This window comes from Corvus brachyrhynchos, unplaced genomic scaffold (genome assembly GCF_000691975.1).
Source record: "Corvus brachyrhynchos isolate BGI_N302 unplaced genomic scaffold, ASM69197v1 scaffold126, whole genome shotgun sequence".
Taxonomy (NCBI): domain Eukaryota; kingdom Metazoa; phylum Chordata; class Aves; order Passeriformes; family Corvidae; genus Corvus; species Corvus brachyrhynchos.
Window position 1 is genome coordinate 3,998,151 of NW_008239283.1, and position 17,500 is coordinate 4,015,650.

Sequence of the window (17,500 nt, forward strand, 5' to 3'; positions counted from 1 at the left end):
TCGCTTCACAACGGCGCGAAGCTGAGGCGCGGGCTGCTCCCACAGATTCTCCGGCTCCATCAGGATCAGCCGAGACGGGCTCCCTCAGATGTACGAGTAACACAGCCCTTGTCAGCCAGCCGGGGGCTGAGGTCTCCCCCAGGACTGGTGTCCCGCCTAATCCAAAGCCTTCCCCCTCGCTTGTATCACGCGGGGGACGGCGACAAATCCCTCTGGCATCCAGCAAAGCAGCTCCCTTAAACACCCTTTTAACTCAGCTTGAGCCCCACTCTACCTCTTTATCCCGTCTCGTCCCTTAGCACACTCTATTACTTAAAAAAGAAGAGGAAATAGCCTTAAAATCTGCGGCTAGAAAGGAGATTACAAATATTCGTGAGAGCGTTGAAATGAGGGAACTGAGTACGAAGTTAAAATGACGTGGAACATATTAGCTACTAAAAGTATAAATGGAGGCAAACAGAAGATAGAAATAGGGTTTGGTTTGTGTGCTGAGAGAACTTGTGATTGGAGTTTAAAGTGCTGCCGTTTAGCTCGGCTGTGTTTGTTTTCAAAGGTCACTGCTGCTCTTTGAATTAAACTCCTGCAAACCGAATTCCCCCCGGGGTTTGGGAGTTACCTGGGCGACATGGTGTAAACTCAACAGCCCCGCGTACCCGGAGCTGCCTGCAGAGGCGACTGCCTCTGGAATGACTTCAGTGTGCTCCGCACTCTGGGAAACAGCCGAAAATAAAATCAAAGTGTGTGTAATTGCTGTCGAATTCCTCGCTGCCCAGCAAAGGAAGGTAGCTGCGAGCAGAAAATGCTCTGTAACTTCCCTTTGGGTTGCTGTGCCTCTTTCACTCTTTGCTGCTGAAGAACCAGGTTAAGATTTATTTATGCCTTTTTACAGAGCAGCCCCTGTTATTATTTTGAAGGGGTTTTTTGTGTATCCAAAAAAAAATGGAAAGTTTGTAGAAGTTCACCATCTGACTCTTAACAGGCGAACCTAATGGGATGAACATTGTAATGGATTATCTGGCCTTTAGCATGAGACATCGAGAGTGCTGGCTGCTCTAGCTACTTCTATAGCTAATTCCACTGTCTTAATTTGTATTCTTGTCACTTGAAAAATTGAAGTTCACTATGTTTTTCAGGAGGACACCCAAATAGATCAAAATTATTAACTGGGATTAATTTTCTTTTAAGAATTAGCTTTCTGGAATTTCAAAACTCGCAATCCTTTGACTTAACCCTCTCATGTTTCTTCTTTATGAGTCTGCACTTTGGAATTGTTCTGTGTTTTTTATGCCACTGTCATCTTACGGTATTGCTAGAGTTGGAGTTTAATCTTGGAAAAGAGGGTTAATGTTTTTATAATTGTGAAGCAGCTCCCAGCACACTCACCACAGCCGGGAACAGGACTGACTGTAAGCAAGGGTCAGCATTACCCACATACAGCTGTATTGACCAGGAGGGTGACAGCCAGCTCCTTTCCCACAGTTATTGCTGATTAGTCATGGGAAAGATACATTACAATCTTCTAATTAAGAGTAAAACCCTTTGAAGTCAAATTCAACATAGCATATGTTGTGGTTTTAGCTCTAAAAACGTTCTGAACTCTTTGGTTCTGTGCATTCACAGGAAAGGGCATTAGATGCTAAATCACAGTACTTTTAATAATTTTAAGTACTTCAAAAATGTTTTTATCTTACTTTTGTCTCTTAAATAATGAAACATAAATTAACATGTTGTATACATGAATTGGAAATCAACTAACAAAATATTCTTTTCAGGTTTCTGGGCCTTAATACTTTTAAGGACAATATGTCTGACAACCAACAAAATAAGAGGAGAAACAAAAAAGGTAGTCTAACCCAAAACTTATGTGTTTAAAGTGTAAAATGCAGATCTGAAGCTGGAAAAACTACAGTAACAACTTGAAATCTGGCTATTTGTCAAAACTTAGCAACCATAACAAAATACGAAATCGAATTCAGAGTTACTTTCCACCTTTGTAAAGGCCTGAGATTTGTTTTGGTTTCATATTTTTAAATGCTCTACTTCTGTAGCGCTTCTGTCAATATTTGTCTTCTATTTCTCTTCCCCTGAGATTTTTTTTTTTAGATATTCTTTGTTTTTATAGTGCATTGAATTAATAAACTTACCAAAGAAATAAAAAGAATTCAATAAATTTTAAAAATTTGTCAAGTGTAACTTGCTCGTGTTTCTTTTTCTGATAGTTATTCCCGGTACTTCTTTATAATAATATTTTAATGCCACAAAATAACTGCAGTTGCAATGTGTTCCTGGTCAGTGAATTAAACTGCTTTTATGCAAATATTGATGTATTGCTGCAGGTTGTAGAAGTGTTGTTGCTTTTCAGAATGCAGACAATATAATGGGAGAAATTCATCAGTCAGACAAAGCGCTAGGAAAAACCAGCAAGTACAAGAAGTATCAGTATTTAATTTGCACTTGAGTATGCACAAGTGGGAACAAAGAAGGTAGTGGTCTGAATAAGAAAAATATTTCCTTAGACAATATGTTCTAGACAATACATACAGCTCTATGTGTTGTGCAGTGTTTATCTCTTCTCAATGTCAATTATTGGCCATTGCTGGCAGCAGAATACTTCATTAGGTGAATAAATTATTTGGTACAATAAAAAAAATATGGTATATGGTTATTTGACTTATTAAACCCAGACAATTATCTTGCATACACCTTTAAGATTGACTTAGACTGTACTTTTGTACCTCTTTTCTGTCACAGTATTTATCTTTTTCCATGTTTTTCATTCTTCAGAAAACAGGTGGCAGAAATCTGAGGCTTGTCCACACAGCCTCTGTTTTTTCAGGCAGGCCATAGCTTATTCTGTAAGTATCAAAGGCACATCGGATCTTCAGAATTCTTCTGACACACTCTCCTGATGATTCATTAAAACTACACACTGGAAGCAATCAATTCTTGTCAAAAAGGGGAAGGTGAACGATTTGTTTTCCCATTCCTGTTGTTGCTTGGTTAACGTTTTTTGTCATTTGTTCTCACGTGTAGTCAATCTCTGCATTGAAGTCAGATATTTCCAGGGAGGGTGAGGGAGTCACAACTTCACAGATAAATAAAGGAAAGATACTTTGGCATTCTGCGATCTTACAAACCTCTTGGTCACATTATTCACCAGTCATATCATTGTTTGCACTGGCTCCTTCCAGTTATTTTTGCTCTGTATTTTGGGTTTTCTTGTTTTGCCTTTTAGCCAAATAGCATCAACATCCAGGGCATGGCCAGACCAACAAGTGGCATGTTTTCCAAGTAAAAATCAGATAGCATTACCCAGGAGACATCACACTTCTTTACCTTTCTTCTCAAAGAAAGAGAACATGGGATGTGTCTTTGACTTCAGCTTTCTGCTACAGACCTCATGCCCAGAGTCTAACATTTCAACATCATTTATGGAGTTAGATACCTTCCAGATAATAAAAGCACAAAGTAAGTTTAAATTTAAAAGTCACAAATTTTATATAAAGTTATATATTGGTTATCATATTAGAGGGCAAAGTCTTAGAAGTCCTTTTCCTTTAAAGTTGCCTTTATGTCTTTTGCCTTCTTCACAGAGACTTCAGCCATGCCAATCCTCTTTTTTAATTATATGTTTGTGTGTGTGTTGGCAGAATGAAAGAGATAAGAGAAGCAATGACAAACCATTCCTGGTACTCTGTGTTATGAAACTGAGCCCACAAATGTGGAGTGTAATTCTCTGTTCCTGGAGTGATGGTATCTCTTGCACTTTCTCCCTCATACTGGCAATACTGTAGTTAGCAAACATCTACAATTGAAAAGTATTTCTTTAGATTATCAGTGTCAAAATATTTTACAATGACAGTATTTTATAATTTTCTATAGAAAATGGAATTGTGAAGTTCAGTATCATAATTAAATTTCAACCTACAACTTTTTTCTGCTCTGCAGATCTATAGTACAGTCCTGCAACCACAGACAGATCCTCGATCCCCTGAACACTACAATTTGAAATTGATTTATAAAGGTGAATTGTAGTCTGTTTAAGAACATCAAATTAATATTTCATTTGTTTTGATTTTTAAGGGTTAAATGTAACAATGCTAAAAACCAGGAACAAGAGATCTGAGGTAAGAGGACATTATGTATAAAATGATCACTGACAAAAGTATTATATCCTTTCAAAATCTTAAAAATAGAAATACAGAAGTGGTGGAGGTAGTTTGCTTAGTCTCAGGTGGGTTTTTTTAAAGAATGTGAAGTATTTTTACATTTATTTCACATTTTACATTTATTTGTGTGTCAGCAAATCTTCAGATGTATATCTACAATTTGCCAGTAAGATGTTACATCAGGGATTTTTGGAGAGAAAAGTTCAAAAATGTATAAAACCCTTTAAAATAGAAATATATAAGTTAATTAAAATGTGCATCCTATATGTTAAACAAATTAGATGTCTAGTTTTGCCAAAACCCCAACACTTCCTTTAAATGGTAATTTAAAATTGAAGCTGAATTCTAAAATAGTTTTGATATTAGATGATTGATGAAATTTACTGTGTTATCAAATAAAAAATAATCTCTTAGGATTAAACATATTTGACACGAGATTTTGTGTAAAGTGTAAATAGGATTAGACAAAACTTTTGTACTTTGAAACAAGCTCACAATTTTACATCTCAATGCTTCACAGCATTTCAAATATACTGTATTTAGAAAAAAGAGAATTTGGCCTTTGTGTATTTTAATTAATAGCATTTTGTACAAAAGACTCAACTCATTGAATCAGATGTAAACTTTAGTGACCACATCACAGAATACAGGAAAAAAATGAAGTACAGAAGTAGGAGCAAGAGTTCTGACAAAGGATTACAAAAAGGGTTATGGAAAAAAACATTTCAAACGGAGGAAAATATTTAAGAAAAATAATTTAGCTGACCTCAGTGTGGTTTTATACCTCTTCATTTCATGTCTTGGGCTCTGGTGGTTTCTGGAGGTGTATCCTTTGGGATAAACTGAGCATTCATATTAATGCCATGGAGGCTAGACAAAGCCTTCAGAACTGTGAATTTTAAACCAACACATTGCTTTTCCTGGCATGTTCAAACCTTGATTTGCCCTTGGAATGCAAACAAAAATTTCCTGCAGGTTGCAAACTGATGTTGAATATAGACATGCAAATGAGCACTCAGACTGTGTGATTATTTCTATTGCATTTCTATTTCTATTGCATTCATTTGCATAAAAATATTCATTTCCTGTAAAATAAAGAACAGAAATACTTTTGTCAGAAAATTATTCTCACTGTTCATCTGAATAGTCAAAACAAAGTATTCGGTTTTCTCTATCTGTACTCCTTCAAATGTACGTGGTACCTTTCAACTAATGTGATGGGAAGAGAAGAAGAAGGGAGGAATAATAAAACACATCCCTGACCCAACAGACTTCTGTGTCAGCTGCCTTTGGTTTTATCCATTTCACTTCACTGAAACTCGAGTGCAGACTGTGCTGTCTTCCAATGTACCTAAAACTGAGCTAAATCTGTGGCCATTTAACATGGTTTATGGATCTATATGTTTAGATTTAATATAATGTATCCTAAAGTCTATAAATAATTTTTTAGAATTGTTTTCTCCAGGGATGCAGTAGCATTTTGTTATAATGGTCTAGTTTTCCTTTTGAAAAATTGCTTACATGAGTTCTAGTTCCATTGGGAATATAATTAATGGTGTCAGCACACATTGAGGGTTACATAAAAAGACTTTAAATGCCAGCATTAGAGTGGTGCTATCATTCAGGGAGAGTGTGCATTGTGAATGAGAATCTCCAGCACATGAAGGCACTGACTTTGAATTCCTGTAGCAAACATGTGAAGTGCCATAAGACAGAGTTAATAACTGACAAGAGGATTTGTATATGTGGACAAAACTTACTGTTTTTAAATCATGGAGAATGACTTGTGCCTTAAAGCAAAAGGCCCCACTTTCTGTACTACGAAATACTTAGAAATAGTTCTGGATGTGAGAAAATTAATGTAATTAATGTGAGAAAAATCATGTATTTTCTCAGGAGTTTGACATTACACTTCATAATAGATTTAATATAGGAATATATAAAAGAATAATAGTTTTCTATTTTTTTTCTTAGTCTACTTGGTTCTTATTGATTAGATTTTACCTGTATCTGTGGTGTAGCACATTATTAATGTTTTTTTATGGAAATTACAGTTTCATTTGCCACCACTGACATGTCAGCCTGTAAGAACAATTCATCTTGCTCCTCTAGAGGATGATATTGTCAATGAAAGCAGCAACATCAGAAATATTTTAAATATTATGAACTCTATTCCTCAGCCTGTAAAACCAGTTACTAAATTTTATCAGTATCAGTTAGACAACCTATTAAAAAGGCACGCTGAAAAGTCATCAGAATTGATCACGGCCACAATTTCTGATACATTCATGCCAGTGAAAGACCTGTACTACTTTAGCATGAGCAACTGTGGTAAGTACCCCAACAAGAAGAAGGAAGAAATCCAAAGCCATTTAAAATGGAGGGAAGCTGATGTAGCAATCCACACTGAGAATAAGGACCTGGTGAAATTCTGGTGGTCAGTGATTTGTGAGAACATCGATCTTCTGACCTAAGCCAGGTTCTGTGATGAGAGTCATCCCCAGTTGAGCTCAAGGAATGCTCTGGTGAACTGTGGCATATTACAGCTCAGACAACATTTACAGTGTCAAGCAACAGCGATGCCTCAAGAGCTGGCAAAAAACAAAACAGAGCAGAGAATTGCTGTAGCACTGGTCTGGAAGAAGGAAATGCTACAGAGAGGATACTGGATTATAAACCACATGAAGATGCTGAGAGTGCCAACTTTGTGCTTTACAATCATACCAAGGCTTAGAAGATAATTCAGTAATTCCCAGAGTAGAAGTTAAAGATCCCTCTGGAAAACAGTCAGAAAATCAAGTCTGTATCTCTGAATCTGAGAAAGAAAAAGAAGCAATGTCAGAAGCAACTTCAGAAGACCAAAGCAAGCTTGTAGCTGTTGTTCATGTTACAGTTTCTGAACAAGAGCCAGCCAGGGAACCACACACTGCTGAACAACCTGCCACAAAAAAGGGTGGTGTCTGTACCCTGCCTCCTCATGTTACTCAGAGCCTCAATGTTCTTGCTCACAAAGAAAATGACAAAAATAAAATAAAGATGAATAGGAATAAATATTCATCAAAATCTAAAATTAATAACAAGGTTAAAGTATCTGAAGACTTAATTGCTTCTGATGAGGCTACCACAAAATATAATGCCAAGAGTCAGATTTTTCCATCTTTGGAACGGACAAAAGTGAAAGCTGAGACTTCCATGAAGTGTCATAAAAAAACCACTCAAGGAGACAAAGGCCATGTTGCTCAGAGTGCTCAGAAAATTAAAAAGCAAAGTTGCTCCTGCAGTTGCAAAAATTCAGCTGTCTTAAAGAAACATGTTACTCCACTTTGTCTGCCACGTGCACCCTCTGCTTCAGATTTTGTAGATCTGAAATACACTGACACGTTCAAAATAATAAATTCAGATGACCAAGGCCCAGGTATTTACGAAATGTTTGGAACTCCTGTCCATTCCCGCATGCGTGACCTTGCTCAACACGAGGGCAGGTTTTATAAAGGTGTTTATTCTGCTCCGTCAGGGAGATGCACCTGTAGATCTGCCTGCAGTAAAGGGGGAGAGAGCAGCAGAGTCAGAAACACACAAAAGAAAACACATTCCAAGCCAAAGAAGACCATACCTGGCACTAAACAAAAGCAGAAAGGCTCACATTTTTAGAAGAGCTTTCGCAGTCAACTAAGCAAAATGAAATTTTTTTAAGTTCAAACCTATCAACTATTAAAGAAGTTTCTTCAGAGCAGTCGTTAGACAGCCAGGATAAATCCAGCCATCAGAGAGCTGCTGCCTGCAGCCATGATCTCCTTCAGTTCAGTGATAAAAGACTGCAGAGGATGTGTTGCTCCAAGTGGCAGTCTGGTAACAGCAGAGCAGAACATCTGTGTGCGCCAGTGCAGGGGGGATATGGATGGTGGCAAACGCCTGGAATCAGACCAGGACTCCAAGTCTGTCAATAAATGTGAATTGCCCTTTTCAGATAGACTGGAATGCCAATCCCCCATAAAAATACTAGATCACAGTTGGGCAAACACACCTCTAAACAGTGGTTTGGTATATGAATTGACTCAATCTTTAGTGATTTGGACAAAAAGTGCCAAAAGCCCCAGTTTCCAGACAAGTCAAAACATTTTCTCCTGGTCAGATACTAGGGATGTGACTGATGAGTTGCTTTGTTGTCTGGCCAAAGAACTGCTAATGCTTGAAGAAAAAGACATCAACTCTTCAGGACCAAAACATACGTGTTCTAAAATGCAAAACACACAAGAGTGAAGAAGAGGAAAATACGAGGAATGGAGATGGAGCAATAATAAATAGTGCTCTAGAGAAGGTAAAAGAAATTTCTTCTTGTAACTTGCCTTTGAGTTATGCTTCACACAAGTTTGGATGAAAGATGGGAAATACGTGCTTATTAAAGAGATTTAAAAAGTCTCTTTCCTGTTAGAGGCTGCAAGCCAGAAGGTAGTAAGGCATGACAAGAATAGCTGCCAAAGCTTATATAAATTGAGAAATTGTAGTGAATAAAGGGAATAGGCTATTTTAATTGAAGAGTTTGTATAAAAAGGTTTCGGGTAAGGCAAGAGCTGGAGATCTGGACAGCTAGGGGATATGAAAAGACACTACAATTAGTCCCTGTCTATCTAAAAGGGGCAATTATTTTGAATCTCTGAGTGCAACCAGATACTTTTATAGCTATGAACTACAAGTATTGGTTTATCAGACTTACCCTGTTTAATTAATGCTTAATCAAAACTTGGAGCTCAGAAGGCTCACATTTTGACCCCCAAGTCAGCTAAATGTCTTCACATATTAAGGTGTTTCTCTACCAGAACTGCTTCTCCTTGGTCCTGTTAGCTCTGTGTCTATTTAAATTACAAATCTATAAGGAAATTTCTTTCACTATGTATTGATACACTCCCTTGTGCTTCTGCAGACACAGGTGCCAATTACAGCTCCATTCTCACTTTCCCGAGGGAGATCCACGGCAAGATGGGGTAATTATTGCCATCTTTCTGAAGCAGTCTCTTCTTCCTGGGAAGTCATGGCCCTGTTATTTTCATCAGACCTGTGTTACGTGTGTTAGTTAGAGCATGATGATAGCGTTATTCACCCTTCAGCTTAGCAAACTGTACCTATGAGACCAAAAAAAAGATTACATCCTGCTCTTTTAAGTGCCCCTTCTGTCCTGGTGTCTATGGAAGAAGATGCCATGCTGTAATCTTCTGGTTATGCACTGTTGTGATGTATACTTGAAAATATTTATACAATTTTACCTACTATAGCAGCTGTACCAATGACCAGGGAAAGAAATATATATATATATATAAATCTATAAGGCAAAGTCATGTCAGGAAAAATTACTCCAGAGAAGCGGCGCTCTTGGATCATTTGGGTTTTCTCAGCGCATTAACCGCCAGTTCCCTCTTAAGAGTTACCTTGGTATCACCAGGCTTAGATGTTATAGTCCACTCCTTTTCCAGGAATGTGAAGACCCCCCCCAAGTCCTTCCCAAACTGTCACCCGAACTACAGACATTCCACAGCATTACATTACAGAACCTCGGCAAAGCTTTTCTAACATTAAGGAACATGAAAAAAACCAACATCACAATCCATTTCTAACGATGATGGAACATGCAAAAAGCCAACATCACGATACCGTTCAGAGCAGAGGGATCAGCGGTGATGCGGCCCGCCCGCGGAGGGGTCGGCGCTCATGCGCATGCGCGGGCGGAGTGATCCACCAGGAGGGACTATTTGTGATGCGGTCCTGCCCGCGGAGGGATCACCGGTGATGCGGCTCCCCTGCCCGCGCATGCGCACTCAGCGCCGCACCCCCCCACCCATCTGCGCACGCGCAAGGATCCGCGCACGCGCAGCTGCCAAAACGCGCTCCCCTCTACAACTTGAAGGAAAGTTGAAGAAAAAGGACAGTTTCATCAAAGTTGAAGAAAATCACGAGACAGCAGCACAAAGGCCGCTACGGCCGGCTGCTCCGGCACAGAGACAAAGGCGCACCTTTACACCCAAAAGGTCGCCTTTAACAGCGAGCTCCCCCCGCCAGCTCACAATCCCAGCCCGCCTGCCCGGGCAAGGTTTCTTTCGCACCGGGGCTGCGTTTCCATCCCACGCTCTGGGAGTCACCAGGTGCGTTAGGAGCGAGCCCATCCCGCTCTCTGAGACACAAGGGCTTGCTCCAGGACACTGCTCCTGTTCCTCTGTTCCAGCCACTCTGCTCTCCCCAAAACACCATTTCCTCGGAGCTCCTCTGAAACTGCATCTCAATGGAGACCGAGGAGAAGATGTACGGTCCAAATGAAGTCTGTCTTTTCCTCTCCACTTTCTCCCTACTCTGACCATCGTCTTTCCAGCAGAGTTACAATAAAGCCTTTTTGGCTTCAAATGAAGAAAGTGGCCTTCTAAAGTTTGATGAATCTACTAAATTACCAGGAAGCAGTTTAGCTAACAAATATCCTTTTATGTGGACAAGAGGAGAAGTCCTTGGAAAGGGAGCCTATGGCACGGTAAGTTAATGTCTGAATGTGTTAAAAGAGATGTGCTGGTTGTCATTGAGCTACACCTTATCTAAAAAATCACTGTTGTCTTAATAAATGGTTAAATAGTTTGCATTATACAGTGAGACATGAAACATGACAAACACAAGGATACTATTTAAAATAAGTAAATACTCAAGTTTTATCTTGTGTCTTGCTTAATAAGTGCTGGTTTCACCGTAGGTGTACTGTGGTCTGACAAGCCTGGGGCAGTTAATAGCTGTAAAACAGGTGGTTTTGGATACATCAGATCAACTCACTACAGAAAAGGAGTATCAGAAGTTCCATGAGGAAGTTGATCTTTTGAAGACATTGAAGCATGTCAATATTGTAACTTATTTAGGAACTTGCCTGGGAGATAACATTTTAAGCATTTTCATGGAGTTTGTTCCTGGTGGCTCCATTTCCAGTATTCTGAATCGCTTCGGTCCGTTCCCAGAAGTTGTCCTGTGTAAATACACCAAGCAAATTCTACAAGGGGTTGCATATTTACATGACAACTGTGTGGTCCACAGCGACCTCAAAGGCAATAACGTGATGCTCATGCCCAACGGGGTGATAAAGCTGATTGACTTTGGCTGTGCCAGGCGCCTCAGTGGCACCCGCAGCGAGCTGTGCATGGCACTCCCTACTGGAGGGCTCCAGAGGTAATAAATGAGTCTGGCTATGGCAGGAAATCAGACATCTGGAGTGTCTGAGATGGCAACAGGCAAACCACCACTGGTTTCCATGGACGGGGTGGCAGCCATGTTCTACATCGGGGCCCACAGGGGGCTGATGCCTGCCCTGCCCGAGCGCTTCTCCAGTGCTGCAGTGGAGTTTGTGCACGCCTGCTTAACCAGGCATGGAGGCTTTGAACTGGAGAATGAAAGGAAAAATGCTGGTAGTCTGTATTCTAGAGATGGTCCATGGGAGCTTAGCTTATGGTACATATGACTTTATTGTAAATGCATAGGCTTTTCAGCACTTCAGGAAAGCCTTGAGATAAAAGTATATATAAAAGAGCTTTATTCTCTATAAAGCTATAAAAAAGCCCTCACAGATTCTCTTTTTGTAGGCCTTATGCTCATAATTTACTTTCACTGTAATTTTCATGCAGAAACATGGTACCATTGAGTTTTGAACATAATGTTTGATAAATTTCTTTGCTGTACTTTGCTGTTCCAGTATTGTTTGAGTTTGGCCTATGTCAGACAAGTGTTAAGGACAGTATTCTAAATGGAAGAGCTTTCACTTAGTTCTTGTCTTCTGCAGTGGAAAAATCTATTATCACTGCCAGGATATACAGGACATAATACATTGAAACATAATACTTATTAGAAACATGAAGTTCTCCCTATAAAACCCCAAACCACTAGCATACATCCATTATAAGAATGATTTTTGTGGGTTTTGTTTTGTTTTAAACAAAGCCATGGGCTCCTTAAAACGCATGACATTGTCTGGAGGTGACAGAACAACCTGATTGACAGAGGCTTGAACAGATAATTATCACCCTTCTTAAATACATTTTTGGTGCACCTGAAATAGCCAAATTAGCAGAATTATTCAAAGATTTGCAAGGAATTTAGGAGAATAAGTAATGGTTTCTTTAATAATAAAATATTTCAGTTTTATAATTCATAAATTCCAACAGTCTTTTCCCTTCAAGCCTCCCTTCCTTTTGATCAGCTTTGCCAAAAAACCCCAAAAATTAGTAGTGAATGGACAAATGATAATAATGAAAGGCTAATTTTGCAATTAGATTTTGCAATTACATCACAGACATAGATATTTGTTTTATGTACTGATCTGTGAAACCTTCAATGCAGAGATCAACACGAACGGCCTTCTGCTCTGCAGTTGCTGGACCATCCCTTTGTGAAAGGAAGACAGTGAATTTTTCAAAACTCTTGCCATATGAGTATACATTTTCCATGGAAAAGATTTTCACTTGTGAAAAAACAGACCAGAAGGAACTGGACTTTAAGGTGACAGCAGAAACACTGGAGAGCAGTTGTGTACAAGGAGTCTGTTATTAGGCAGCAATGATTAAAGAGTCCCTGTTCTGCAATGCCTGTGCTCACTGGAGTGGGCACTCCTTCACTGGGAGCACAAGGCCACGTTGTGTTGTATTTGGAGAGTCTTAAAGGGAAAATAAAGTCACCACCACTGGCGTGCAACAGGCCAGGTAAGCTGGAATGTCTGTAAAATCCTATGGAAAACAAGCTATGGGCAGAGAGCTCTGCAGGTAACTCCAACTTGGAGATGAGTGATGAGTAATGAATGTGATGATCCCACAGGAACCTCAGACCATCTACTAACATAAAATGTACTGGAGCTTTTATTCAGTCAGGTGGGCTCTTTTATTTAGCTGGATGGGCACTTCAGTTTTTAGCTGGTGAATAAATTTTTTACATGCATAGATGAGTCCTGTGTTCCTGAGGCCCTGTATCTCTGCAAGATACCGTGGTGATAATTACAAGACGTAACGAATCTAAACCATGGGACTGCCTCTTTTAAATGGAACAGTGCATTTTAGGGACACTTTCAGGTCCCAGAAGGTTGGGGCTGGACCAGAGCCTCTGGAGATGCTCTGGTCCAGCCCCACTGCTCAGAGCAGAGCTGACTGAAGCAGGTTGCTCAGGCCGTTGTACCACTGGCTTTGAGTGTTACTATGGATGGAGACTCCACAGCCACTCCAGGCAACATGCTCCAGTCTTTAACCTGCCTCATGGTAAAAGTGATTTTATGTTTGAAGACTGTCTTAAAGGTGAGGTTGTCCTATTGTCCCTTGTCCTGTCTGGCTCTGTCTTCCTTACTGTCCCCATGGGGTGCTGATACTCATTGAAAACCTGAAGTGTTTCTCAGATCACTTGAGTGAGCTCTAGCTGTGATTGGGTGATATGGAACAGTGCCCCCCTGCACTGCAGAAGTCATTGTTAGACTGAGTAGAACTACCTACTACTAACTGCACAAAGTGAAATAAAATCTAAAAAGCATTATTAAGTATGAATAAAACAAAGCAAAAAGCCCCAGGTATTAGTATTTAGCATGTCCTTTTTCTGATAAGGCTTCTTTCTCTCAGAATGGGGTAAACATTTAGCCTTTGTGAGCACCCAGGCTCCAGGAAGAGAGGCAGTAAAACTCAGCCCTACAACTGTTCAGAGCTGAGCTCTCAAGAGTTCAAGACACTGACTTCAGTGCCAGCAGTAACATGAACATCAGTGTTTTACAAACAGGAAAGAAGGAAGTTCTAAGTTTTATATAAAACCAACTTTCCTCAGAATACTAAACAGTTACTTAAATAGCTTTCAAACTTTATTTTATTCCCATAGCCTGACTTCAGAGTTAAGTCTAAACTTTATAAAAGCAAAGAGAAATCTGTACTTCTAGCAAAATCCTTTATTAATAGTTTCTGTAGGTATAATGTCACATAACAATGACAGAACATTATGCCATAATAAGAGAAATCCTAACATCACAGTAATATTCAAAGTTCAAGCAGTTAACAGTCCTTTTTTGAGGAATACCAGTTGGTGCTCATGCCAGACATCCATGGCAACATCATGTTAAAGTATCTTCATGTTAAAGTACCTTGCAGAATAAAGGCAGGAGCCCTGGCATGTGAGCTCAAGTGGGATGTACATAATTCCATGATGTGTACTAATTCTTCCCAGATTAAGGTAGAGTCTTCAACAAAGCTGCAAAGTAAATATGAGGGTTTATTTAGCGTGAAATGAAACTGAGATGAGAGTCATAAGCAGGGAAAGAATGGGAATGCTCTAGAATATATAATTAATTAAAGAAAGGTCAGCATTACACACCTCCCTTCTTATGCACATCTTATAAGCAAAACTAACATCTCCTGTTAGAGTTCTCCAATATTAAGGTTACCAGTTATTTGCAATTTGTCATGTTTAATCCAGTTAATTACACTGAAAGTAGTCATTAGAGGTTTGTAAAAGTTGAACCTGAGTTTTTAATCAAAATGTGAAAGCACATTTTTGCTTTTGTTCAACCAGACTTCAAGAATGAGGTGGCAGCTTAAGGCCAGCACTTGCAATAAAGGTATTTCAGCTTAATCAGAGCTGTGCCTGCAGCCCAGCCCAGGGCCCAGCCCAGCTAAACCAAGCCTTGTGTTAGTCTGGGGAGCCTTGGGTCACTTGGCTGAGCCAGTCTGGTGGAGCAGTCTAGAAACAAGTCTAACTTCACATACTTCTTAGTTGGGGAGATCAGAGATTATCCAGATGCCTGATTACAGGTATCCAATGTAACAAGGGGAAAGGGTGTGAAATCCTGAAAACTGCTTTTTTCATGAGACTCTGAGTGACTCAGAGAGCAGGGTCACACTTGCTTCATTATTTATAGTGTAGGAGCAGGGCAAGCCTTGCTGGTTTAAAGACTACAGCCTTCCTTTCTGAAACCAGTAAGAACCCATTACAGTGCATGCAGGCTGCCAAGCTCCTGCTGTGACTGCAGGTTTCCTCAAGATTTGGAGCTTAAATCTCAGAAGCTGAACGCACAGCCCTGTCCTGGTATGGTTGCAGGGGTAGCCTGTGTTTCTTTCACATGGTAAGGTGAGTCATGGCTCACATCTCAGAAGGGAAGGGCCACAGGCAGGCCAACCCAGCTATGTTACACTGGTCTTGGAACTACCACCAGCAATAGGCTGTAAACATTTGCATCTAAAAACACACACATATCTACCTCTCTTTCCAAGGAGGCAGCCTCTGGTTCCAGAAAACCCATGGTCTCTTGAGATTATTTGGGTTCAAAATTAGTGCTTTTCCACAAAGCTCGGCAGGAACCATTGCCACTTCTACACCACTCCTATCAAACCTCTGGTTCTTGTACACAGGCAAAGACCCAGAGTTTTCCCAAGGAAGGGCTTCCAGGACACACACTCCAGTGCCTTTTCTCCCCTACTTTTCCCTTCCCACAGGGACCTGCACCATGGGACAGCTCAGAAATTTTAAAGGTGTTATCAAAGAACACAATCTGAACTATGGCAACACCAATGTTGCTGTTGCAAGGGCAGGAATATAGGGGAATCAAATCCAAGCACTGCAAGTTTTAAGGTTAAAAATTGGGTTTGGATTTGCTATCTCCACTTCAGAACCCAGAGAAACAGTCACATCCAGTAGCAAGGGCAGAGAAGACTCCTGGCACTAATTCTCTCTTTAAGATGTAAGGAGTTAAATACCTTTCAGTCTGGCATAACTTCCAAGGCTCAAGATGTTAATTTTTAGAACTGATTATGTTTATGGGCATTTACATCAAAGTAAAGAAAGCAAGCAAAGTATTTGTCCAGTCACCTTCCCTGCAAAACAAGGATTGGGAACCCTTCCCACTAAGGTCTTAGATGCTTGGTGTAGCACTGTCACCCACCCCTCACTGCTAGAAAGAAAAATAATAAAACCCCCTCCACCATCACACCTGGCCAGGCACTACACACTGTCACCACCGTGCACAGGCTCTGCCCCCAAGGCAGAGAGAAGGGGCAGCTTAAGATGGCACAAACTGCCTAGAATTTGCTTTTCAGGTACCAAATACCTGATCAATGTAATGGAAATAAAGGAAACCAGTAAGACTTCAGACTTTCCATCATTCCATTATTTGAGTGATTTGATGAAAACTAGCAAAGTTTTGACAATAACTGAAAGAGGATCTTAGCGTTTACTAACGAAGTTGGAAAAATTAAACATAGGAAAATGGGATCATTTCTGCACAATAGAGGTGAGGTAGGGAATTTTATTGAAAATACTTTTTTTTTTTTTACAAGTTCTTAGAAATAAACTTTTTTCTAATCTCACACAAACAGCTGTACCTCAAAAATTCAACTAAGCTATTATGAAACATTTATATTTACAGTTAGCCAAAAGAATATACAGAACTGCCGTGTTATGCAAATAGCCAAGGACCAGCTCACAGTGAGATACATCACTCCAGCATTCCCACCATCAGGAACAGACCAAGATTCAACATACGAAAGAATCTCACTATTCTACAAACCTCATCTCACAAAAAGGAAAGATTTTTAATAGTGTTGTAGCAAGGTATCCACTACAGCATCATTTTACAAATTACATAATTCATATACTCAAATTTATAACAAAAAATCTGTAATAAGTGATGAACAAAGTAAGAGTGTTGACTATGAGCCTTTTATTGCATTTATTCAGTCATTCACGTGAGGCTGATGCTGATCCCAATAGTTTTCATTCATTTCCAACACCTCAGCCAGGCTGCAATTCACACCATTCACTAATTTACAGTGGGTTTCAGTCAGGAAAAACTAGTGGCACCTGATTGCATCCCCTCTCCCTCCCTCTCAGTCCTAGGATCACCACATAGAATTCAGTTTCAGACACAAACACACAGACAGTTTTACCTATTTACAATTACATTGAAACCCAAACCCCTTGAGTTTTATGGACATCCTTTACAAAGAAACCAAAACCCCCTGTTTGGATCTCAATGTAACATAGCAACATTTTGTCCACCATATTTCACAACTTCCCAGAATCAAAACAGGTAATAGTTTTTTTGTAACAGCACCATAGGAGGAAGGCCTATGCTCTTTTCCAAGGTATATTAGACAGGCACTAGTTACCATCCAGACATTTTAACTCCAGGTTGTGATAGCAACTGCTATATTTACAGTACAATATATTGCTTATCCAGAGTGGCTGTATAAGATGCATTTCCTGGCACAATTATTTAGACAGACACAAAAAGAAAGTACTGTAGTGCTTCAAAGACAAAGACAGTTTCCTGCTATTTCACGAGTCTGCCCAGGCTTTAGTTG

General features: G+C 39.8%; 3 protein-coding genes across 12 annotated transcripts in view; 1 reads left to right on the plus strand and 2 right to left on the minus strand.

Annotated features, from left to right (window-relative positions):
* RAB3GAP1 (RAB3 GTPase activating protein catalytic subunit 1) overlaps window positions 1-60 on the minus strand; it is a 23,279-nt gene extending 23,219 nt beyond the window's left edge. Inside the window, exon 1 of the mRNA XM_017740112.1 lies at window positions 13-60. Within this exon, the coding sequence (XP_017595601.1) occupies window positions 13-60 (48 nt within the window). The remainder of the gene's footprint in view (window positions 1-12) is intronic.
* Window positions 61-625: 565 nt separating this feature from the next.
* MAP3K19 (mitogen-activated protein kinase kinase kinase 19) overlaps window positions 626-17,500 on the plus strand; it is a 22,444-nt gene continuing 5,569 nt past the window's right edge. The window contains 14 exon segments of the mRNA XM_017740113.1: window positions 626-630; window positions 3,161-3,468; window positions 4,084-4,127; window positions 6,224-6,707; window positions 6,710-6,886; window positions 6,889-7,817; window positions 7,820-7,978; window positions 7,980-8,423; window positions 8,425-8,487; window positions 10,528-10,680; window positions 10,894-11,320; window positions 11,323-11,404; window positions 11,406-11,552; window positions 12,522-12,880. Coding sequence (XP_017595602.1) covers window positions 626-630; window positions 3,161-3,468; window positions 4,084-4,127; window positions 6,224-6,707; window positions 6,710-6,886; window positions 6,889-7,817; window positions 7,820-7,978; window positions 7,980-8,423; window positions 8,425-8,487; window positions 10,528-10,680; window positions 10,894-11,320; window positions 11,323-11,404; window positions 11,406-11,552; window positions 12,522-12,588 — 3,489 coding nt within the window. The 3' untranslated portion in view covers window positions 12,589-12,880.
* Window positions 14,075-17,500, minus strand: part of CCNT2 (cyclin T2) — a 25,759-nt gene continuing 22,333 nt past the window's right edge. For 8 of the 10 annotated variants that reach the window (XM_008638215.2, XM_017740142.1, XM_017740146.1 and 5 more), the window contains one exon: window positions 14,077-17,500. This exon is cut by the window's right edge. Coding sequence is in view for 1 of the 10 variants with exons in the window: in XM_017740145.1 (XP_017595634.1) it covers window positions 14,371-14,393 (23 nt within the window). In the remaining 9 variants the exon portion in view is untranslated. The other 2 variants (XM_017740145.1, XM_017740139.1) reach the window with 1 other exon arrangement.